Source organism: Megalobrama amblycephala, linkage group LG6, assembly GCF_018812025.1.
Source record: "Megalobrama amblycephala isolate DHTTF-2021 linkage group LG6, ASM1881202v1, whole genome shotgun sequence".
In the NCBI taxonomy this organism is placed as follows: domain Eukaryota; kingdom Metazoa; phylum Chordata; class Actinopteri; order Cypriniformes; family Xenocyprididae; genus Megalobrama; species Megalobrama amblycephala.
The window spans coordinates 7,525,102-7,550,300 of NC_063049.1; the positions used below are offsets into that span (position 1 = coordinate 7,525,102).

At 37.4% G+C, this 25,199-nt stretch overlaps 2 protein-coding genes across 2 annotated transcripts in view; one reads left to right on the forward strand and one right to left on the reverse strand.

The window, feature by feature from the left end:
• The first annotated feature begins 9 nt into the window (after window positions 1-9).
• LOC125269596 lies at window positions 10-6,174 on the forward strand. Its single transcript, XM_048192527.1, has 5 exons — window positions 10-2,710; window positions 2,804-4,087; window positions 4,782-5,062; window positions 5,959-5,987; window positions 6,090-6,174. Exons 1-5 carry the CDS (start codon window positions 985-987, stop codon window positions 6,172-6,174), a joined length of 3,405 nt encoding a protein of 1,134 aa, XP_048048484.1. The 5' UTR covers window positions 10-984.
• Window positions 6,175-9,705: 3,531 nt separating this feature from the next.
• The window catches only part of ppp1r9ala (protein phosphatase 1 regulatory subunit 9A-like A), a 51,553-nt gene continuing 36,059 nt past the window's right edge, over window positions 9,706-25,199 (reverse strand). The window contains exons 3-6 of the mRNA XM_048192790.1: window positions 23,289-23,421; window positions 22,356-22,476; window positions 17,202-17,306; window positions 9,706-10,139 (exon numbers count right to left, since the gene is read on the reverse strand). Of these exons, the coding sequence (XP_048048747.1) occupies window positions 9,920-10,139; window positions 17,202-17,306; window positions 22,356-22,476; window positions 23,289-23,421 (579 nt within the window). The 3' untranslated portion in view covers window positions 9,706-9,919. The remainder of the gene's footprint in view (window positions 10,140-17,201; window positions 17,307-22,355; window positions 22,477-23,288; window positions 23,422-25,199) is intronic.

Here is a 25,199-nt window from a genome sequence, read left to right on the forward strand (position 1 = left end):
TGTTACGACCCTGTCTTTTCCTTCGTCACCTGGTGGTGGCAGTGTGGCGTTTGGATGTGACGTAAATGTCCAATTGGATAATTCATGGGCGGAGAGTATAAATAGCCGGCTGATCTACTCAACAGTACTTCCTCTGGTAGAACGGGTTTCTCCAGAGAAGTCGTTTGCTCCAACCTGCTTCCATTTTTGTTCTTCCCAACATTTCCTACCCACTGGATTCTTATTTTCTTTTGGTTTATTTATTCCCCTAGACATTGTGCTATTTTGTTTGGAACAGATAATTTTGTAATAAACAACATGGCAATTCAAGGAACTCATTTGTGTGTGATCCTCTTTATGTTACGGTCAAGAACGAGCTGGCCGTGACATAAATTGGGTGGCTCGTCCGTGATCCTTTGGAGTGGGAAATGTTGGTGAGTATTTAACTATTTTTGTGAATGGTCACCTTTTTGAATGAGAACTCTGGTTAGGAAGAGTGTATCCAGTTGGGTTGTGTATACAATCCTTCCGACGGAACACTGGTTGTTGTTTTGTTTATTATTTTGTCTTTTTTATTTTTGAGGATTATCCTGGGTGGAGATATAAATCTCTGTTGGGGGTACGCTTTCGGACTTTCAGTTTGACTGATCGTCACTGAGTTTAGCGTTTAATGCCGCCCCGAGCCCGGTACATCCTCGAAGACTAGATAGTGATTAGTTAGTGATTATTTTCAGGTAGGAGCTGGAGTTTCTCAGTTCATGGAGGTGAACCTATGCAGCAAAATCTGTGAAATAATAATTTGTTTTTTAGTGCGCTCTCTTCTTTCCCGCGAACCTGCAACGTGTTTTTGACTTGTGGTAAGTCTTTGAAGTTTTTGTGAATGAGTGTGTTACGTAACGGAATGACGTAAATGAAGCAGTGGCTTATGGGAGTTGTAGTTATCACGAGTGTTCCACGTGCGTGAACTGTTTGTTTGTATTGTCGCATAGGTGTGTGAGAACGAAGATGTCTTCGGTGCTCGAAGATTTCTTTGCGTGTCCCTCAGAATCTTTACTTGAGAGGTGTACAAAGGAGCAATTATTACAAATTGCCGAACGCTTTAGTATCGATCTTACTACTCAAGATAAGAAACTGAAGGAAACGCTTGTGACGACATTAAAACGATCACTCGTTGATAGAGGAGTTTTTGAGGTAAGAACTGAGTCTATTGCTCCCAGTGATTCTTCTGTGTTTTCTCCTTGTGACGTTGAGGTTGAAAGTGAATTGAAATTTCGAAATATGTCACTGCAAGAGAAGCAGCTGTATTTAGATGCGGCGAAAGTCCGTGCTGAGCGTGAGGATCGCGCTATGAGAGAGAGGGAGGTAGAAAGAGAATTTGCAGCAAGGAAATTAGAGCAACAGTTATCCGTACGTAAACTCGAACTTGAGTTGGAGAGAGAACGGGAAGATAGAGCGTTTCAGATAAAGAAGTTGGAGTTGGAGTTGGAGTTAGCAGCAAAAAAAGCGGAAGCCCCGCAAATTGATATGCCTTTTGTTGAATCGCATTCGTCGGCTGATTATGATCCTGTGTTTGACGTTCACAAGAATGTGAGATTAGTTCCTCCGTTTTCTGAAAAGGAAATAGAGAAATATTTTCATCACTTTGAACGAGTTGCTTTGTCTTTGAAATGGCCAAGGAAGTTTTGGACTTTAATGTTACAGTGTGTTTTCACAGGTAAAGCTCGGGAAGTTTATTCAGCTCTCAGTCTGGAACAGAGTGGTGAGTATGATATAGTGAAAACTGCCGTGTTACATGCATATGAACTTGTGCCTGAGGCATATCGACAAAAATTTAGGAATTTTAACAAAAATGATGAATGCACTTTTGTTGAATTTGCAAGAGAGAAAGAGACATTATTTGATCGATGGTGTACTTCAATGAAAATCACCACTAAAGAGCAGTTAAGACAATTGGTGCTCTTAGAGGAGTTTAAACACTGTGTTCCTCATGCTGTAGCTACATATCTTACCGAGCATAAGGTGAGTAAACTTTCAGAAGCTGCTATTATGGCTGATGAGTTTGTGTTAACCCATCGTGGGTCGTTTGGTTCAGTCAGTTTTAAGAACGACACGGGTAAGTCTAAGTTTTGTACTCAAGCCAAGACAAAGTCTGTTTCAATGGGGCCAAATATTAAAGCGACAGTAGTTGAGAAGTCAAAGCCTGTATTTTCAAAAGACATGATTTGCTTTTATTGTAAAAAACCTGGCCATAAGATCTCTGATTGTCTTGTTCTTAAGAGAAAAGAAAGACTCTCAAAACCTGTTGCTTTGGTTGCTACATCCCCATTCATAAATGATACTTTTGAGGAAAGAGAGAGCCCTTTGTCTCATTGTGGTAAACCTGCTGAGCAGAGTGTTACTGGCTCTGTTGATTATACACCTTTCATCACTGAAGGAACTGTTTCTTTATCTGGTTCAAAGGAAACTGTGTCTGTGTGCATTCTTAGAGATACAGGAGCTGCACAGTCATTTCTTCTGGAAGGAATTTTGCCTTTGACTTCTGAAACATCTACTGGAACTCATGTGTTGGTACGGGGTTTTGAGATGGGGTTTGTTAAAGTACCTTTGCATCGAATCCATCTTTCCTCTGCCATAGTATCTGGTGATGTTGTAGTTGGTGTCCGTGCTGCACTTCCAGTTCCTGGGATTACATTTATTCTGGGAAATGATCTAGCTGGGGGGAATGTTTGGGGTGAGGGTAATGTGGCAGCTTCACCCATAGTAATATCTGTACCCAGAAAAACTGATGTTGAAATCTATAAAGAATTTTCTGATTTGTTCCCAGCTTGTGCAGTCACTCGATCAATGGCTAACCGTCCATCTGAAAACCAGGATGATGAGGTTTTATTGAATGACACCTTCTTTTCTACTGTTAATACAGGTGAATCTGATGTCTCTAAATGTCCTGAACAGAGTGACTTGAAAGTTTGCTTTTTGCCCTCTTCTGATCAGGCAGAGTTTACAGAACTGCAAAATGAATCTGATACATCTGAGGTCCTATCCACTTCTGAAAGCATTGGTACTGAACTTTCTAATGTTGATTGTTCTTTGACTTCTCTTTTACAGATCTCTCGAGAGGAGCTAATTAGAGCACAACAGACCGATGATACGCTTAAGTTTTTATTCTTTGCAGCAAGGTCAAATAAGTGGTCTGATCTTCCTTCATTGTATTTCTTTGAAGACGGCCTTCTTTGTAGGAAGGGGACCATGCATAAGGATATGGTGGAACTAAAAATTCAGATTGTAGTTCCTCTGCCATTTAGAGAACCTGTTTTGAAATTGGCTCATGAAGGACTCGCTGGCCATACTGGAGTCCGGAAAACTTATAGTCGTATTATGCAGCAGTTTTATTGGCCTAAAGTAAAACGAGATGTGGCCAAATATATACGATCTTGTCACACATGTCAGATTACCGGTAAACCCAATCAAAAGGTGCCAGTTGCTCCGCTACAGCCTATTCCTGTGGTTTCCAACCCTTTTGAACATCTAGTTATTGACTGTGTTGGTCCTCTCCCACGGTCTAGGGCTGGTCACCATTATCTTTTTACCATCATGTGCCAGACTACCCGCTATCCTGCAGCTTACCCATTGAGATCTATCACCACTAAATCTATTTTGAAAGCCCTCACTAACTTCATGTCTATCTTTGGTATTCCCAAGATTATCCAATCAGATCAAGGTTCAAATTTCATGTCGAAGCAGTTCTCAAAAGCTTTGCGTCAACTTCGAGTTACACACAATGTTTCCAGTGCCTACCATCCACAAAGTCAGGGGATTCTTGAAAGGTTTCATCAAACTTTAAAGTCTCTCTTGAGGTCATATTGTGTGGAACTCGATGCAGACTGGGAGGAGGGTCTGCCATGGATGTTATTGGCTATACGTGAAGTAATTCAAGAAAGTTTGGGTTTTAGTCCAAATGAATTGGTGTTTGGTCATCCAGTACGAGGACCTACTGCAGTCTTAGCTGATGAATGGCGTACTACTAAGCCTCCAGAAAGTATCGCAGACTATGTTGGTGGCTTTCGTTGTAGACTTTATGAGGCACGGGCGATGGCTCAAAAGAAATTGGGTAAGTCTCAAACAAAAATGCAACGACTTTTTGATAGGAAGGCAAAGTTTAGGAGTTTTCAGGTAGGTGATCAGGTATTGGCTCTATTATCTCTTCCTACAAATCCATTTCAAGCCAAGTTTACTGGACCTTACAGTGTAGCTAAGCGCCTTTCGGATAATAACTATCTGTTGAATACTCCTGATCGTAGGAGAAAAGTGCAGGTTTGTCACATTAATTTGTTAAAGTCCTATGTTGCTCCGGTAAGTTCTGCTTCTGTTGGCATTGTAACATGTGATCCATCTAATTTAGGTCAGTCTGTGGTTCCTTCTCTCTCTTGTAGTAGGAGTGATGAGTCTTCCAAGGATATTGATGAGGACGGGAATCTTCTTTCTCTAGAAAAAAGTAGACGGACGACTTAACAACTCTCAGATTCTTGTTAATTTGTCTTGTCATCTGTCTTATTTGGCTGAGAAAGAGAGAAATGACATCATTGATTTGGTAATGTCCTTTCCTTCGCTCTTCCTTGACGTTCCTGGTTGTACTTCTGTCATTGAACATGACATTGATGTTGGAACTTCTTCTCCTGTTAAGCAAAATGCTTATAGGGTTAATCCAGTAAAACGAGAATTGTTACAACGAGAAGTGAACTATTTACTCACTCACAAATTGGCCGAACCCAGTTTTAGTTCGTGGAGCTCTCCTTGCGTGCTAGTGAACAAACCAGATGGCTCATATCGGTTTTGCACCGATTATCGGAAACTTAATTCCCTAACCAAACCTGACTGTTTCCCATTACCTCGTGTTGACGACTGTGTGGATCATGTTGGCTCTGCCCAATATGTAAGTAAGTTTGATCTCCTGAAGGGGTATTGGCAGGTGCCTCTAACTGCCCGAGCGAAGGAGTTATCTGCATTTGTTACCCCTGATGCTTTCCTGCAGTATACGGTTATGCCTTTTGGGGTCCGCAACGCCCCAGCTACTTTCCAACGTTTGGTAAATCGTATACTGTATGGAATGTCTGGATGCGAGGCATATCTTGACGATGTCGTCTTGTATAGTTCCTCCTGGTCTGAACATCTTAACCAAATAAAAGACTTATTTTTACGTCTAACTGAGGCTAATTTGACCATCAATCTAGCTAAGTCTGAGTTTGGAAAAGCGACTGTTACTTATTTGGGTAAAATAGTTGGAAACGGTTGTGTGTCTCCAGTCGGTGCTAAAGTCGAAGCCATATGTAGTTTTCCTATCCCTACCAATCGTCGCGAATTGCGTAGATTTCTCGGAATGATAGGTTACTATCGGAGTTTCTGCCAGAATTTTGCCAGCGTGGTTTCACCTTTGACTGATCTATTGAGTCCGAAAGTCGTCTTTCAGTGGTCTGAGACTTGCCAACAAGCTTTTGAAAATTGTAAGGCTTTATTGGCCAATGCCCCTATTTTGAAAGCTCCAAACTTCGAGAAGTCTTTCCGACTTGCAATTGATGCCAGCGCTTGTGGTGCAGGCGCTGTTCTCTTGCAAGAGGATTCAAACGGAGTTGAACATCCTGTTAGTTATTATTCTAAGAAATTCACTCATCATCAACAGGTCTACTCAACTATTGAAAAGGAAGCCCTTGCCCTTGTGTTGGCTATACAACATTTCGAAATATATTTGGGTTCAATTGCTGCCCCAATTATTGTTTATACAGATCATAACCCTCTGGTTTTTTTAAATCGCATGAGGAATCGAAACCAAAGACTTATGCGGTGGAGTTTAATTTTACAGCCTTTCCACCTGGAAATTCAGCACGTGCCGGGGAAGGATAACATAATCGCCGATGCTCTTTCTAGAACATAATTCCATGATGTCTCTGCGTTTTTTCCTCTTCTTTCTTCTTTTTGCGTCTCTAGGGCCCAGAGGTGCTGGAAGATGAGGTGGAGTGAGAAGCGCTTTATGAATGGATGGACCATATTTTTTATTTTTTGTATTTTTCCACATTTTGCTTTTGTGGTTTTTCCGCTTTCTCTTTGATTCTTTGCAGAATCTTTTTGAGGAGGGAGGTGTTACGACCCTGTCTTTTCCTTCGTCACCTGGTGGTGGCAGTGTGGCGTTTGGATGTGACGTAAATGTCCAATTGGATAATTCATGGGCGGACAGTATAAATAGCCGGCTGATCTACTCAACAGTACTTCCTCTGGTAGAACAGGTTTCTCCAGAGAAGTCGTTTGCTCCAACCTGCTTCCATTTTTGTTCTTCCCAACATTTCCTACCCACTGGATTCTTATTTTCTTTTGGTTTATTTATTCCCCTAGACATTGTGCTATTTTGTTTGGAACAGATAATTTTGTAATAAACAACATGGCAATTCAAGGAACTCATTTGTGTGTGATCCTCTTTATGTTACGGTCAAGAACGAGCTGGCCGTGACACTATGTAAACATGCTAGACGGATGTGTTTGATCATTGCATTCGCATCTCGCATCCTTTTCGGCATCTAGTCATCGCAATTGCTTAAGGGGACATTCACACAGAGCTTGGACTTGGAATTTTGGAGTTAAAATCACGAGACGCAGGTTTGCAAAAAATGCAAGGTCTAGAGACAGGGATAATTCACCCAAAAATGAAAATTCTGTCATCATTTATTCAGCCTCAAGTTGTTCCAAACCTGTTCCAAAGTTTCTTTCCTCTGCTGAACACAAAAGAAGATAATCTATCGGTAACCAAACAGTTGATGGACCCTATTGACTTCCATAGTATGGGGGAAAAAAAATACTATGGAAGTCAACGGGGCCCATTAACTGTTTGGTTACCCATATTCTTCAAAATATCTTTAGTGTTCAGCAGAAGACAGAAATTCATACAGATTTGAAACAACTTGAGGGTGAGTAAATGATGACAGAATTTTCATGTTTGGTTGATCTATTGCTTTAAAAGTTGAACTTCTTTTAACTTGAGTGGCACATTTTTAGAATGTCATCTCATGTGCGAGATGCTGTGAAAGACGCAAGCACAGCTGTCAAACATGTCCATCTAGCGCATGTTTACATAGAAAAACAATGGAATGCAAAAACACGTTGTGTGAAAGGTGCGGTCACATTAGCAAAATTTTGTTGAAATTTCACAGGCAAATAAAGGTCCACTGTCCGTTATCAATAGTGTAGCGATGTATGAAACGGCTTACATGAAATTCAATTTCAAACCAAGCAGTTTTCAGCTGGTAAAAGCAGCAAATTCGCAAAACTTTTCTGCTCTCATGCGAAACTACAGATCCTGTGGATTCCTATTAAAATGACTGGATTTTGCCAAGCAAAGGTAAATATGACTGCACCTTAAAACCCTCTTACAAAATTCAAATAAAGTTAAAAAGGTACATCTGGACCATGATGTCAAAGTTTAGCATGGCCTAGTTAGCCCCTGCTGGTAGATGCCGCAACTACAGATGGTAGTCAACCAGAATGCCTATTACCGCCGCATTAGCCACGTGAGTCGCATTTCAAAGTAGTTTGCGAAATGACCTCCAGGAGGCGCAAAGGGACATTTTGCAAAACAGCTGCAATTGTTGCATTTTGAAATGTAGGTAACGTTCGAGTTAAGTCATAAATCAACAATAATAAAAACGCAACAGTTATGTTATATAAGGGGGGGGGGGAGGGTTAATGTTGTTTAGACAATCTATACAAATTCACTAGTTCACATATTATTAGTAAGAGTGAACTGTTATATAGTCACGTGCCCTCTCAGATTTATGAGGCAAATTAAATTTAAATGCACTGCAGCTAAAAAGACAAACATTAATAATTTATATATATATATATATATATATATATATATATATATATATATATATATATATATATTTGATACAATCACACCAGTGTGAGAACGGTCAGTGCCAAATGTCATCAGCTGCTAAATTCGTTCGCTGTATGGCTTGCGCTGATCCAAAGACTGCCATGCGCTCATTTATCATTTATCTCAACCAAAGATCACAACTGTTCAGTGTTTACTGTCATATAAGGTTTATTTATGTTTCTGATATTAAAATACACAACCTACTAGCAAATAAAGAAAGAAACTTGTTTGCGCAACTCCAGCGTTATGGGTGTGAAATTTGAAATCTGAACTTAAAATATTAATTCTCATATGTAATTCTCATAAAGTTTGTTGCAAAGCACCAATAAATGTAGCCTAATGATTATGAATGTGTCGGGAAAAATTAGACATTTTAATTTTTTATTAATGTTTTCTGAGTTCGTGTCGGCTGTAAAGATGAAGTTGACGACGCTGACTCCACAGAACAGAGGTTGCGCCTTTAGAGAGAAATGTAACTTTTATATAGTACTCAACATTTGAAATGGATCAAAACCTTTCATCAAAGTTGTCCTAAAACCTTCGTATTAGGACAACTTAGTTATTAGGACAACTTTGATGAACTTTTTTGATCCACTTCAAATGTTGACTACTGTATATGGATTACATAATCAGACAGTTGCATGTTTGATTTCGATATGAATTGGTTCATTTAAAAGTAGACATTTCAATTTCAATATTTCTCATGTCTGTGATGCAAACATCAAAAATATGTGAAATAACGTTCGACTAATTGTTCATTTAAAGGTGCCCTAGAACCACTTTTTACAAGATGTAATATAAGGTAATATAAGGTCTAAGGTGTCCCCTGAATGTGTCTGAATTTTCAGCTCAAAATACCCCATAGATTTTTTTTAATTAATTTTTTTAACTGCCTATTTTGGGGCATCATTAAATATGCACCGATTTAGGCTGCGGCCCCTTTAAATCTCGCACTCCCTGCCCCCCGAGCTCTCGACTATAATAGTTCACACAGCTAATATAACCCTCAAATGGATCTTTACAAGATGTTCATCATGCATGCTGCATGCATGCTTCAGATTCATGTGAGTATAGTATTTATTTGGATGTTTACATTTGATTCTGAATGAGTTTGATAGTGCTCCGTGGCTAACGGCTAATGCTACATTGTTGGAGAGATTTATAAAGAATGAAGTTGTGTTTATGAATTATACAGACTGCAAGTGTTTAATAATGAAAATAGCAACGACTCTCTTGTCTCCATGAATACAGTAAGAAATGATGGTAACTTTAACCACATTAAACAGTATATTAGCAAAATGCTAACGAAACATTTAGAAAAACAATTCACAAATATCACTAAAAATATCATGATATCATGGATCATGTCAATTATTATCGCTCCATCTGCCATTTTTCGCTATTGTTCTTGCTTGCTTACCTAGTCTGATGATTCAGCTGTGCACAGATCCAGACGTTAATACTGGCTGCCCTTGTGTAATGCCTTGAACATGAGCTGGCATATGCAAATATTGGGGGCGTACATATTAATGATCCCGACTGTTACGTAACAGTCAGTGTTATGTTGAGATTTCGCCTGTTCTTCGGAGGTCTTTTAAACAAATTAAAATTACACAAGAAGGGGGAAACAATGGTGTTTGAGACTAACTGTATGTCATTTCCATGTACTGAAACTCTTGTTATTCAACTATGCCAACATAAATTCAATTTTTTATTCTAGGGTACCATTAAGCCATTAGTTGACTAATCATATATTCATTTTATTTCTTAAATACTGGAGAGAATAAACCATTATAATGAGCGTTTACGTAATTGTTAGCGTATACCAAATCATGTTTCTTGATTGACATCATAAATAACATGACACAAAGCACTTACTGAGAGGAAGTATGCAAACTGGTACATTCTTATGAACTATAAAATAATACACTTCAGGAGTCTTTAGGTACAACTATAACCAATAATTAACAATTAACATCAACAGTAACATACACAGAAACATTCAAAAGTGTACCGATATTAAACTAGGGTACAAAGTAACTCTGTATACACTATACCAAACAATTGTGCATAAGCACTGATGTAAGCAAAAAGGCCCATGAGATGACTGACCTCTTCAGTAGACTGTTCGTATGTGTCGTCCACCTGCTGCTGCTGCTGCCGTTCCTGCTCAAGGGTCTCGCTGATCAGCCGTGCCACCTCACTCTGAGTGCCTGGCTTCTCTCGGCCAATCAGAAACCTGCATGGGGGTGAGTGACAAGAAACAAGGATGATTACGTGTGTAACGTATACTGATCTGCTGCTCAGGTAGAGAGGAAACAACGAAGCCAGTGTGAGTGTGCATATTGTTTATTTGCATGTGGTGAACTTGAAACCTTCAGCCCAGAGACTACATTAAGCATTCATTTTTCTATTTTCATTTTTTTTTTTTTTTTTTTTTTTTTTTTTTTTTTTTTGAGGCAATGGCCAGAGAGTAAATAGAGCACAAATGTTAAGTTATTCTTGGTGTGAACAGGCCTTTATGTTTAGGAATTTACAAATTCTGGTTCCCTGACGTTTTCATTAGTGATTCTTCTGGGGCCGGATTCACAAAACATTCTTAAGAATAAAATTCTTCTGAACTTCTTATTTTCTTCTTAAAGGATTAAATCACTTTCAAATGAAAATTTGCCCAAGCTTTACTCACTCTCAAGCCATCCTAGGTGTACATGACTTTCTTCTTTCTGATGAACACAATCTGAGTTATATTAATGAATATCCTGACACATCCAAGCTTTTTAATGGCAGTGAGCGACACCAAAGAGTATGAGCTGAAGAAAGTGTCTCCATCCACATCCATCCATCATAAACTTACAGTACTCCACACGGCACTGGGCGTCAATGAAGGCCATCTGTAGCGAATCGATGAGTTTGTGTAAAAAAATACCATATTTAACAAGTTATGAAGTAAAATATCTAGCTTCCGCCAGACTGCCTTCCATATTCAAGTTACGAAAAAAAATTAAACTGGCGTCACGTCAGTTAAGCTTTTTCCGTATGTTGAATACTGAAGGCGTAGGACGTAGCGTAAGCTTTTTGAACTGTGACAGACGTTGCGCTTTCTTCCTAAGTTGAATACGGAAGGCAGTCTGGTGGAAGCTAGATATTTTACTTCATAACTTGTTAAAGTGTTGCTTCAGAATGCCTTTATTAACCCCCCGGAGCCATGTGGAAAACAAGTTTATGACGGATGTGGATGGAGGCACTTTCTTCAGATCATACTAGTTGGTATCGTTCACTGCCATTATAAAGCTCGGATGTGTCAGGATATTTATTAATATAACTCAGATTGTGTTCATCAGAAAGAAGAAAGTCATGTACACCTAGGATGGCTTGAGGGTGAGTAAAGCTTGGGCTAATTTTCATTTGAAAGTGAACTAATCCTTTAAGCATTTAATCGATGCAGGGAAAAGGATCTGCTGTTGATTTCTGATTTCTTTAAAGGGGTCCTATTATGCTTCTTCACCTTTTCAACTTTAGGTAGTGTGTAATGTTGCTGTTTGAGCATGAAAAAGACCTGCAAGGTCACTAAGCTCAAAGTCCACTCCAATGGGAGATATTCTCTTCAACAGAAAACACTTCAAGAACTACAACCAGCAGCTCATTGGGGCTACAACACGCTTCATCCGGGATCTTGTGAAGTCACAAAGTCACTCATTTAAATAATCCCCGCTCACAGAATATGCAAAAAAGAGGGTGAGGCCTGGTTGAGCTGTGCTAGAGAACATGAAGAAGACCTGCTTTAGCAGCCTGATCCTTGGAAACGTCCTACTCTGAAACGTCCTGTAAAATCTGTGCTTGCAACCACAGGATTGATTTTGTAAAGTTTGTTTGTTGTACATTTATCCCATTCAGCTTGCCATTTCTTTCAAATATAAGTGTTTATAATAGGTCTAAGGTCTGAAGGTGGAATTGGGCATTTTTTGAGCTCTGAAGATGAAGCTTCCTTAGCCGCAGCATCAGCTTGTTCATTCCCTGTGATACCACAATGCTTTCTGTTCCTCCAAGGACCGCAAACTATTTAAAGTTTCCACAAATGCTGGGTGTTCATATTTGGAAGATGCCAGAGTCTAAAGACAAGATTTTGAGTCTGTCATTAATAGGAAATTTTGCTGCTGAGAAGATTTAATATGCTGCGATGCCAACATGATAGCACTGGCTTCTGCAGTGAAAACTGAACAATAATGAGGAATCTGCAATCCACTTTTCTGATGATTGACCACAAAGTCAGCTGAAACATGATATTCAGTCTTTGACCCATCTGTATAAATTGGGATATATGATGGAAAACTTTCTCTGATGCTTAAAAGTTGTTTGTGGAAATCATTTGGATGAGTTTGAGATTTTTTGTTTCTTGTTAGATCCATGATTATGACTGGTTTTTTGATACTCCAGGGGGGATACTAGTAAAGTGTGTCTGGGTCATTTAAAGGTGGTATCAAACATTTTTTTACAAGATGTAATATAAGTCTAAGGTGTCCCCTGAATGTGTCTGTGAAGTTTCAGCTCAAAATACCCCATAGATTTTTTTTTAATTAATTTTTTTAATTGCCTATTTTGGGGCATCATTAAATATGAGCCGATTTATGCTGTGCGGCCCCTTTAAATGCTGACGCTCCCTGCCCCCGGAGCTCGCGCTTGCCTTTAACAGTGCATAAACAAAGTTTACACAGCTAATATAACCCTCAAATGGATCTTTACAAAGTGTTCGTCATGCATGCGGCATGCATGCGTCGGATTATGTGAGTATTGTATACTGTTATATTGTTTACATTGATTCTGAATGAGTTTGAGGCTATGCTCTGTGGCTAACGGCTAATGCTATACTGTTGGAGAGATTTATAAAGTATGAAGTTGTGTTTATGAATTATACAGACTGCAAGTGTTTAAAAATGAAAATAGCGACGGCTCTTGTCTCCGTGAATACAGTAAGAAACGATGGTAACTTTAACCACATTTAACAGCACATTAGCAACATGCTAACGAAACATTTAGAAAGACAATTTACAAATATCACTAAAAATATCATGATATCATGGATCATGTCAGTTATTATTGCTCCATCTGCCATTTTTCGCTATTGTTCTTGCTTGCTTACCTAATCTGATGATTTGGTTGTGCACATCCAGACGTTCATGGCTGCCCTTGTGTAATGCCTTTCATAATGTTGGGAATATGGGCTGGCATATGCAAATATTGTGGGCGTACGCCCCGACTGTTACGTAACAGTCGGTGTTATGTTGAGATTCGCCTGTTCTTCGGAGGTCTTTTAAACAAATGAGATTTATATAAGAAGGAGGAAACAATGGAGTTTAAGACTCACTGTATGTCATTTCCATGTACTGAACTCTTGTTATTTAACTATGCCAAGATAAATTCAATTTTTCATTCGAGGGCACCTTTAAATCAACTTTTATATTTCCCAGGTTTCCTTGGATTTTTTTGTTATACAGCAAAGATAACTGAGGTGAAAAAAACTGCTTGGTAAGCTGGATTATTTTTGTTGGTCAATAACAATTTTGAGTATTGCAGGGCTAATTTAAGACGTCTATTCTCCAGATTCATATGTCTCAACAAACAAACTCTGAACTGGTGATGTTCTGAAGGCTCCAAGAGATAGAGCAAATTTAAGGGTGTGTTCACACTTGAAGTTCTGTTATCTTAGGGAGTACTCACACTAAGCATGGTTGCCTTGAACCGAGCCCGAGCCCGATTGTCCCCCTCCCCACTCCACCGCTGGCCTGCACTCACACTGCACTTAACGTTTCGGGCCAGAACACGCTTACGTCATATACGATGCAACTTTTTAAATGGAAGAAAACAGGAAGAAATGCACTTTCACTAAGATATTGCCTAATATATTTATCATTTATGCAGTGCAGCAATTTTCAGTTGCACGTATCAGAGGATTATTACAAAGGCAGCTGATGTTAATGGAGGAGTTTGCAGCCTTACTCCCAAACTACAATTCCTGTTCATCAATAAAGTGAGAATCAGACCTGTTATAAACCAAAATACACTCAAATTAATTACATGAATTGATAAGTGTACCATCAGAGTAGCAGGCTTGGGAGGGTTGCTTTAAAAATGTATTCCGTTATAGTTACAAATTACTTCATAAAAAAAGTATTCAGTAATGTAATCCAAGTACCACAATATGAAAGTAATGTAATCTGATTACTTTTGGATTACTTCAAGGTCACATATTTTTTATATATCAACTTTACTATAAATAAATTGCATTTTTAAATTTAAATTTAAATTATTTCTTCTCAATTTCTGCAACTGTTTTTAAGTGTTACACGTTCCATACTTTTGAATGGGTCTCAACAATAAAAATATTTTACAAATCTGATAAAATTATCTATTGCAATATTATTATCGTTGTTGTTGTTTGACCAAACTGAACAAGCTCGGATCAAACATTTCTGTTTATGTTTGTTCTGCTTTAATTATAATGTTTAGCATTTTGGTTACTTTTAAAACCTATTAAAACTAAGCAATCATTTCTCATTATATATATATATATATATATATATATATATATATATATATATATATATATATATATATATATATATATATATATATATAAAGGGCTATTCTGACATCTAGTGCCTACAGTATGGTATTAAAGATTATTTTTTAGACCTTTGATAAAGAAAGTGTTTTCGTAGCTGGAAGGCAGAGTTTGCACTGTACAACCATGTTGTTTGCATTTTCTTCTTTGAAAACAAAATAGCAGCAAAATTTCCATGAATTGAAAGCGTTTTCCCCGTGGGCAGCAACGTTTCAACTAGCAGCAGTGATTCAATCTGCATCTGAGGAGATTGTAGACGGGTGTTATTTGAGCATGCACCAGCGGGTGGCTCCCGTAAGTCATCAGAACCAGGAAATACTGTATAATCAAGCAGCACTTAATATGTGTTATTATGGCAAAATAATGATTTATTTAGTTTTAAATGAAACAATTGTAATCCTGATAGTATTCCCCCTTTTTTTCAAAATGTAACTGTAATCTGATTACTACTTTTTTTTAAAGTAACTGTAACGAATTACAATTACTGGATTTTTTGTATCCTGATTATGTAATGCCGTTACATGTATTCCGTTATTCCCCAACCCTGCAGAGCGGTAATAAAGATGTTTGCCGTCGTATTGTTGACAGTAGCGCACACAAAAGTAGTAGATGTTCCGTGCTCAGGCATGGTTAGCCTCACACTACATGCGAACTGCGCTCGAGCCCAACTGAACCGTGCTCTGGCCCACCTCTTCCAAGCGGGCCCGGGACGGCTAAACGAACCGCACCCAGGCACGGAACAGAGCGATAACACTTGTCAAACGAACTGGACTTTGGGGGTCAAATGTGCTCGGGCATAGTTCAGAGTGCCTGGTGTGAGTACACCCTTAGTTCTTTTGGTCTGGACCAAAAACGTCCTGGTTCGCTTAGAGTTCACACTGTAATTTTTAACACCAAACCTAAATTTTAATAATAATAATAAGCGGCTTTAATGACGTATATTTTGTTGACAGAACTCACCAAACATCCAAAACAATGCTGTGGCTAAATGTGCTCACTGTATGTACGTACATTTGATGGTATTTTGAGCAGATGTGAACTTGTGAAGAGCTTATAAAATGTGAAAAGAAGTCAAAAGCAGCAGGAATCCCTCCGGTACACACAAATGAAGATCTGCAACGCCTGTACTGAACTGTAATGGGTATAGCTCCTATGACGAGAAAAAGCAAGTATTCTTGAGCATTCGGTCCTTTTTAGGGTTGTATCTTGTGACATCACAACCTGTTTTTGGTTCGTTTTGATGTCTTTGGTCTGTGATGCATTCAGATTTCAGTTGAACCGCACCAGAGTTCATTTGAAGTGGACTGAGACCCATCTTTTCAGGAGACTCCCTCTGCATATTTGGTGCGCACCAGGGTTCAGATGGCAGCGTTCACACTTATTCAAATGAACCGCACTAACAGAGAAATCACACCAGAGTTCGTTTTAATCAAAAGTGTGAACACACCATAAGCCCCTTTTCATCATGTAAAACAACAGCTATGATAGGTGGTTTTACATGTCAGGTGTTCAAGGTCAGATTAAAGGATTAGTCCACTTTTAAATAAACTTTTCCTGATAATTTACTCACCCTCATGTCATCCAAGATGTCCATGTCTTCAGTCGAAAAGAAATTAAAGTTTTTGATGAAAACATTCCAGACAACATTTTTCTCCATATAGTAGACTTCAATGGGCACCAAACAGTTGAAGGTCAAAATTAGTTTCATTGCAGCTTCAAATTGTTCTACACAATCCCAGATGAGGAATAAGGGTCTTATCTAGAGAAACAATCACTCATTTTCTGAAAAAAATTGAAAATTATATAAGTTTTATCCATAAATGCTCATCTTGAACTAGCTCTCTTCTTCTTCTCTATTTGAATTCCAGCAGTGTAGACTCTGCTAAGCGTATTACTGCCATCCGCAGGTCAAAGTTTTGAACTAATTTTTATATGCAATATGCTAGTTCATTAGTATATAACAATAAGTTCAAACTTTGACCTGTGGAGGGCAGTAATACGCTTAGCAGTGTCTACAATGCTGGAATTCAAATAGAGAAGAAGAAGAAATCCTGGAATGTTTTCATCAAAAACTTTAATTTCTTTTCAACTGAAGAAAGAAAGACATGGACATCTTGGATGACATGAGGGTGAGTAAACTATCAGGAAAGTTTATTGAAAAGTGGACTAATCCTTTAAAGTGTGATGTGGCACACATTACAGTTAAAAGTCTGAAAACACAAGACTATTAGAAAATTCTAATGACCGCATTTAAGTAACTAGACTGAATGTAAGATTTTTCCGCCCTTTCCTAAAACTTATAACCCATAACAGACGAATTCATGTTTACGTAACTTTTTTGGTCGAGCCCCCCTTTAAACCTTTAAATAAATCTGGCGGAGCGGCAAGTTCACAAAAAGCAGCTTGTGATGCCGTTTGCTGAAGAGGTGCTTTTCTACGGTGAGGATCTTCTATATGTTCAGAAGGTGAAAATTCAACAGTCTGAAGAAGAAAGTTTTGGAGGAATTGGCATTTGGTGTCACTTTATAAAGCAGAGAGCCAACCACCATTCACGCACTCGAATGCCTTTGCCACGGCTGTTTTCGTTGTTTGTTTTCGGATCTCCCGTGCCCCCCCTTGAGCATCTGCGCACCCCAAACTTTAAGAACCACTGCTGTACCTGACAGACAAAGCAGGACTGACCTGACTGTTCCCTTTGTGTTCTTTAGGACAGTCGCAGCAAAGAGTTGCGTCACACCAACCAGACTGATGCCATCCACCTCCACAATCTGATCATTCACCTGGATCCTGGAACAGAACATGATGAGATTTTTAATGTTAAAATGACAAAAATAACCTTGATTTCAGATGTCTCATTAAACAACTATTAATGTATTCTTAGTTACATACAGAACAGCAAACTATATTAGCGACAAACACCTCAAACAGGTGTTGTGAAATGTTAGTTTTAAAAACTACCCACTCTTGCATTGTTATATGCAGATATTCACCATTGTTTATTCCAAATAAAAAGAAACTTAAACATGAAAAAGTCTTTTAGATATTTTTGCTTATATGATGATTTGTTGCTCAATTATCAGCAATTATTTTTGATGCTCAATTTTTATTATCAATGTTGAAAATCTGATTACAAAACACACACATCGCCCTCAACAAAGCTCTAAACAACACTGTAACGTGATCCTCTAAAAGTTCGCACTCTGACGACATCAAACATCTGGATCTTTTCATTCCGTGTACTTCACACTGTTGTCAATGTGCTGCACTGAGACATGTGAAATACATGCCAAGCACATGTTCATGACACCATGAACGAGTAAACACACCTCTCTGGGTAATACAGACTGCTAACACTTCTCACACCTAATCTGCACTCATGACCCACTAACTATACATCATAACATGTTTATGACTGACACTTCTGAGGCCTGATACCCAGCTGGGTTGCTTTTTCCAAACAGCATTGAGTATTTCAAACAGTCTGCTTTAAAAAGCCATTCAGCAGTTTGTGGTGAGTGCTGAGAGTCACAGGGAAGAGGAAGAGTGTGTTTTCCATACTGTGACAGAGACATAAATGCAGTGTGTTTGGACAGAGAATGTTCAACACCCATCAGAGAGATCAAACATGTGTGTCCTGCTTCAGCTGCCCTCAGGAAGCAGCACATGACAACATGCCCACCACTACTGCAGCTGCAAAATGACCCTAGCAGGGTTCACCGGTATGCATACCGCTCAAAAGTTTGGGGTTGGTCAGATTTTTAACATTTTTTTGAAGGAAGTCTCACCACTATTCTCACCAAGGTTGCACATAATTGATTAAAAATACAGTAATATTGTGATATGTTAAATAACTGTTTTGTATTCGAATATATTGTGAAATGTAATTTATTCCTTTTATCAAAGCTGAATTTTCAGCATCATTACTCCAGCCATCAGTGTCACATGGTCCTTTAGAAAACATTCTGATTATCAAGAAAACAGTGGTGCTGCTTCATATTTTTGTGAATTTTCTTTGATGAATAGAAAGTTTAAAAGAATCGCATTTATTTGATAGAAATAAAATATAAAAATGTAAAACTTTACTGTCACATTTGATCAATTTCATGCATCCTGGCTGGAAAAAAAAAAGGATCATTTAAAAAAAATAAAAAATACATTTTTTTTTTTTTTTTGATAAATTGAGAAATCACTTTTCTTTTAAATAAGGATAAAAATTCTGAACAGACAAAGTACACAAAATAACAATTTACTAGAGGCTTTGACAAAATGTCAATTGCTGCAGTCATAATTTAAACATTAAAAATGTTTAATTTGAATGAAGTATTAAAACTTATTGTTTGATTGAATGATTCAATGTAGAGCTGTACAATTAATCGTAAAAAGATTGCGATCTCGATTCAAACAGCCATGCGATCTTATTTTATTAATGACAACAATTCGCCCGCGTCTATTAAACTTCTGACAAAATCATACCTGAACATTCAAATGTGTTTTGAGCTGCCGCGCTGAGCCAGAGAGAGCAGTTTTGAACCACACAGTAGTTATTTCTGTTACAAATATTCAAATGATCACAGAAGTACTGAGATAAAGTTAGTATATAAACACGGATGTCTATGACAGCGATCAAAATAGAGCAATTCACCTTTTGAAACTAACTTAGCACTTCAAATAACGGTTGTATCAATTACATCTTACGCCACTAGTAGGCGACAAGTGACTGTTAAAAAATATATTTGTCATTGAATCATGCAAAAGATTCATTCAAAAACTTTTTTTTTTTTTTTTTAATAATTCATACAAACATTTTTCCAGCAATTGACCCTTTGCCAGGAGTTTGATTGACAAGCGATCTAACCAATCATAACACCGGATCTGCCATTTTGTCCGACAAAGCAGTCAGGAGTTAGAAGATTAAATTCGGTGGAATTTAACTTGAAAAATGCCATGTACTGACATCTTTCCACATTTGAAACAACATTCCTTCTGATGTTCATTCATGTTTATTTGATGCTATGAATTAACTAGTAGGAAGAGATGATCAGTTTACTAGCCTCTTGAGCTGAGGCTTTACAGCAATCTGTCACGACACATTAAAGAGCCACAAAACAGTTTTTATTGTTCCAATTTCCAATTTCAGTTTTTATTTTGTTCCAATTTTTCAATAAAATACACAATTTGAAAGCTGGGACTTTGTTTAATATCATAAGTAACCTGCTCTGTCTTGTCTGTCAACATGTTGTCAGCGTCCTCTTTGCTCCGCGAAGTATTTTTCACTCTGTGGCGTGACAGCGCCACGGCTTGTCGGACAAAGCAACAGTAACTAAGGGGGGCGGGCCTTTGCGAAGGGTCTATTAGAGTCTAGCAATTAACATTTTATCAGTTATTTTCTTTAGTTGTATATTCAGAATCGTGGGAGAATCATGATCTCTATTTGAAACCAAAAAAATTGTGTTTTATGCAGAATCGTGCAGCTCTAATTGACCCTCCACAAAGACCCGCCCCCCTTAGTTACTGTTGCTTTGTCCGACAAGCCGTGGCGCTGTCATGCCACACACAATGAAAAACATCAGGGAGCAAAGAGTACACTGACAACATGCATCGACTGACAAGACAAACCAAGTTACTTATGAGATTAAACAAAGTCCCAGCTTTCAAACTGTGTAGTTTTTAAAGAAATTCAAACAATAAAAACCGTTTTGTGGCTCTTTAATGTGTCGTGACAGATTGCTGTAGCGCCTCAGCTTAAGAGGCTTGTGAACCGATCATCTCTTCCTACTAGTCCATTTATAGCATCAAATAAACATGAATGAACACAAGAATGAATGTTGTTTCAAACGCAGAAAGACGTCAATATACACATTTTTTCAAGTTCAACTCCACCGAGGTTAATCTTCTAACTCCTGACTGCTTTGTTGGACAAAATGGCGGATTCGGCGTTCTGATTGGTTAGATCGCTTGTCAGTCAAACTCCCGGCGAAGGGTAAATTCAATGACTCGCTCATAAATACTTCACCTGTTTCATTACTGGATGAATCAGCATTTTTGAACAGATCTCTTGAATGAATGATTCAATGAAAAATATTTTTTTTTTAACAGTTGCTTGTCGCCGCCTACTGGTGTAATGATTTAATTGATCCAATCTTTATTTGAAGCGTCCAGTTACTTTCGTAAGGTGATTTACTCTATTTTGATCGCTACCGTAGACTAGACTTGTGCCGATATTCGATAATGCGATAAATCGTGATAATGAATATGCACGATATTGTTATCGTGGGCATTTCAAAATACCGTAAATAATAATTTATTACCAATTATTAATTTTTTTATAATGCAATTAAGAACACTTTACCCATCAACCGTATAAAATGCAAAACACCGCTGTATTCTGCGTCAAAAGAACATGCGCTCAGATGTAAACAAACCCAAAGTACATGAGAATCACATGGCGGAACGAGTGAAGGAGACGAGCTGAATGAAAGTGCACGTTCACTCTCTGACAGCAGAGGGCGCTGATGGAACAGCAGAATGCAGCGGTTACCACGGAAACCGCGCAAACAAAGCAACTGCGCTAGTTAAGTTTTTAAAATGCTTCAAACAGCCATTATTTTTTTTTGTAATCTCAATGTTGTTCATCACCAAATACTTGAAGACTTAAAAGTCTATTTTCAAACATAAATTTTAATCTGGACTACCTCATGCCCTAATTATTAGAAATGTTCTGATTATTTGGTATTGTTCAGAAAAAGTTTGAAACATGTGTCTTCATTAGTTAACATTTTAATTCATTATTACCAAACTGACAATTAAAATACTTATAAAGTATTAAATATTCTTAGTTAATGTTAATTTCTTAGTTACTTTTTAATAACATTACTAAAATCAAAAGAGCTTATTTAATGGACCTGAGAGAAAACTAACAATAATCAATTGTATTTCTTAACTAACATTAACAAAAACTAATACTTTCTGTAACAAATGTAGCTATTGCTCAATCTTAGTTAATAATGAGACCTTATTGTAAAGTGTTTCCTGTTGTTCTTTATAGCCTAATTCTTATGCATTATAATCTGTTTGAAAATTTTACTTTATATATTTTTTGTGTATTGTATTATTGTATTTAAACATTCAGAGTTCTTTTTGTTATTACAAAAAGAGTTCTTAAACCTGTTATACTATGACAACACTTTTTTGTAACGTATTTCAATACCGTGATAAAAGCTTCAGCAATTAATCGCAACATGAAAATTTGATACCGTCACATGCCTACCGTAGACACCTATGTTTATATCCGAACTATAAACATTTATCTCAGTACTTCTGTGATCATTTGAATATTTGTAACAAACACAACCATACTGTGATGTTCAAAAGACTGTTGTGAAGCGGTTTCATACCTACATGACAACTGCTCTCTCTGGGTCAGGGGCAGCACCAACGCAGATTTGAATGTTATGCTGTGATTTTTTTTAAGGTTTAATAGACACAGGCGAATCGTTGTCATTTAGGAATGAGATCGCGTGCGAGAGCATGATCTTTAACGATTCATTGTGCAGATCTGATAGATAATATCAGGACCTGTTGAGGAGAGGTGTGCTCCCTCTTTTCTAAGCAATCAGACCTGTGTTTTTTTGTGAGATGGATGAAAAACAGGTGTAAAAACTCTATGTAAAGGAGAAGTAAACTCAGTAAACTCTATGTAAAGGAGAATACATGTGAGCTTCCAGATGTATGTCACAGATGGTAACTAATTATTACTGCCCTGATTAGTAAATTACTGCTTGTTGTGAGAAATTCGCATCCAAACTTTTAATCTTTTGATCAATTCGAAGATCTCACCTCCCATCTCTCTCTGCGGCTCCATCCTGTGTGATGGTCTTGACGAAGATGCCCAGTTTCTCCAGACCCTGGTCTGCCCCAACTCCCATCCCTATAATACTGATCCCCAGCCCTTTATCACCTACACAAAGAGAAAAGAGAGAGAGAAATAAGAAAAACAGGTTTGTTGTCTTTAAAAAGCCCATTTATCAGACATTTATTGAATTAGAAACATCAGTTCAGAAGCAATTGATGCAGACATACTCTAAGATTCACAGTTCCTCCCCAGTTCAAGCAAAACATTTATTGGAACTAAATTTAAAGTGCTTTGTTCAGAAATTATGGTGAAGAGTTTACAAAAATGAAATCATTAACATGCAATTGCCCACATTTACTAATACTAATATTGTGACAACACCTTCAAAGGTTGAAAATACTGACCTCTCCTTTTAATCGATTCTCATTTTGATAAACTGATATAGATTCTTAAATCCTACAAATCAATTTTTTGGTCTATGCCATTTTCAGTTGATGTGTGAACAAAACGTCTCTAAAAATTATTTGTAGCGCGCCTCCCATCCATAATAACAATAAGCTTTTGTATTGCAAAATTCAAACCATAAATACCATTTTTGGCACACTTTAGTGTGGCGTGACAGATAGAAAGTAATTGCGTCAACGCCCAGCTCTAAAAGATACAGCAGCAAAAAGGTTTAGGATGGATCAGTGAGTCAGTGAGAGGATGGAAAAAATATCAATGAAAACTAACATTATGGCTGTTTCTGGTGTGGAAAAACCCTGTATAACATTACAAGTTGATTGATAAAGAAAAAAAAAAAAAAAAAAAAGAGGTTCAGAATACGGCCTTTAGAAGTCAAACTGATTTGATAGTTGTTGTTTTTTCTTTTTAATCTATCAATCCCAGAAAATGTATTTTGTGAAAGACATCCTCACCTTTCTCTATCTCCACAGGAAACACATCCATCTTCTCCACCCGTTTCTCCAGCTCATACTCCGCAGACGCGGCCACAGGATCCACATCGTCATTCCTCCGGTCGTAGTCTTCATTAGAGAACGTGCTGTACACCTGAAACACCACAAACACAACTCGTGACTCGAACCGTTCTCGAGATCAATTACAGATAATAACACACAACTATTAATTTACTTTCATAATTTTACTTTAAGACTGCTTATTGTGTGTATTATTAAAATGAGACCCCTTCCTAGATCACAGGTCAGTATTTCAGTTATTGCAATAACAGTGGATATATCACTGAAACCAAAACATCAAAGCTGTAATCAGTTTCTCTACAGTCTTGCCAAAGAAGTGCTTCCTCTCTGCTACAATATCAGCCTGGTGAAAGCAGCCCTTGTCTGCTAAAAAGAAAATCGCTTCAAAACAATTACTGCACACACACACACACACACACACACACAAAATCATTTATTACAGATTTACTCAATCTTTATAGTCAATTTTAGTCAAAAAAAAGTTGGAAAATCTGATCTTATGAAACATTATGATGGTTTTACAGAACTTGGGGGTCAGTCCTGCAGTGCAGCTGCTCTGTCTAATACAGAACAAACAACAATAAAGGACACAAAACCTCAGTAAGCTAGGCCACAGCTGAGAAAGTCAGAGGATACAGAAAGAAACACAGAGTGCCACTGCTTGTAATTTTAAGGGATCATTTTATTATTATTTTTATTTTCGCTGAACATTTTTTAAGCCACAAACAACAAAGTCTTACTACAAAAAATACAGAAAAATCTCTCTTGTTGCAGGTCGTGGTCAACTAATGTCAAAGTATTACAAAGTTGAACTCTGTATGAGATTGTATGCACTATCAGTCAAGAACATTAAAATAATAGTTCACTAAAACATACAAATTCTGTCATCATTTCTCATGTAGTTTCAGACTTTCGTTCAACTTCGAGACACACAAATGAAGATACTTTTAATGAAATCTGAGAGATTTCTCTCCATTGGTAGTCAATTAAACCAAAACATCATGTGGATTATTACTTTTACAATCTAATTCTGAACTTTTTGAACCTCAAAGCTTTGAGTGAATGGACTTTCATTGGAGGGACAGATATATCCTCCTGGGACCCAGGAATAGACTTCTGTCCTCTGTAGTGGACATTATATTTTATTGATTTTCTATGACAACATACAGTACAGTCCAAAAGTTTGGAACCACTAAGATTTTTAATGTTTTTAAAAGAAGTTTCGTCTGCTCACCAAGGCTACATTTATTTAATTAAAAATACAGTAAAAAACAGTAATATTGTGAAATATTATTACAATTTAAAATAACTGTGTACTATTTAAATATATTTCACAAAGTAATATTTTCCTGTGATGCAAAGCTGAATTTTCAGCATCATTACTCCAGTCTTCAGTGTCACATGATCCTTCAGAAATCATTCTAATATGCTGATCTGCTGCTCAAGAAACATTTAATGTGTACAATTGTACAAAATATTTGTGTACAATATTTTTTTTCAGGATTATTTGATGAATAGAAAGTTCAAAAGAACAGTGTTTATCTGAAATCTAATCTTTTGTAACATTATAAATGTCTTTACTGCCACTTTTGATTGATTTAATGCATCCTTGCTGAATAAAAGTATTCATTTCTTTAAATTCTTCTCAAAAAAATAAAAATAAAAATTCTTACTGACCCCAAACTTTTGAACGGTAGTGTATAATGCTACAGAAGCTTTGTATTTCAGATAAATGCTGTTCTTTTGAACTTTCTATTCATCAAGGAATCCTGAAAAAAAAAGTACACAACTGTTTTCAACATTGATAATAATCATAAATGTTTATTGAGCAGCAAATCAGCATATTAGAAT

Coding starts and splice junctions, on each gene's coding strand:
- LOC125269596 (XM_048192527.1), top strand. CDS start 985: ATGTCTTCGGTGCTCGAAGATTTCTTTGCGTGTCCCTCAGAATCTTTA. Junction 4,088..4,781: donor GATGGCTCAAAAGAAATTGG/GTAAGTCTCAAA, acceptor CTTGCGTGCTAG/TGAACAAACCAGATGGCTCA. Junction 5,063..5,958: donor CAGCTACTTTCCAACGTTTG/GTAAATCGTATA, acceptor TTGCGTCTCTAG/GGCCCAGAGGTGCTGGAAGA.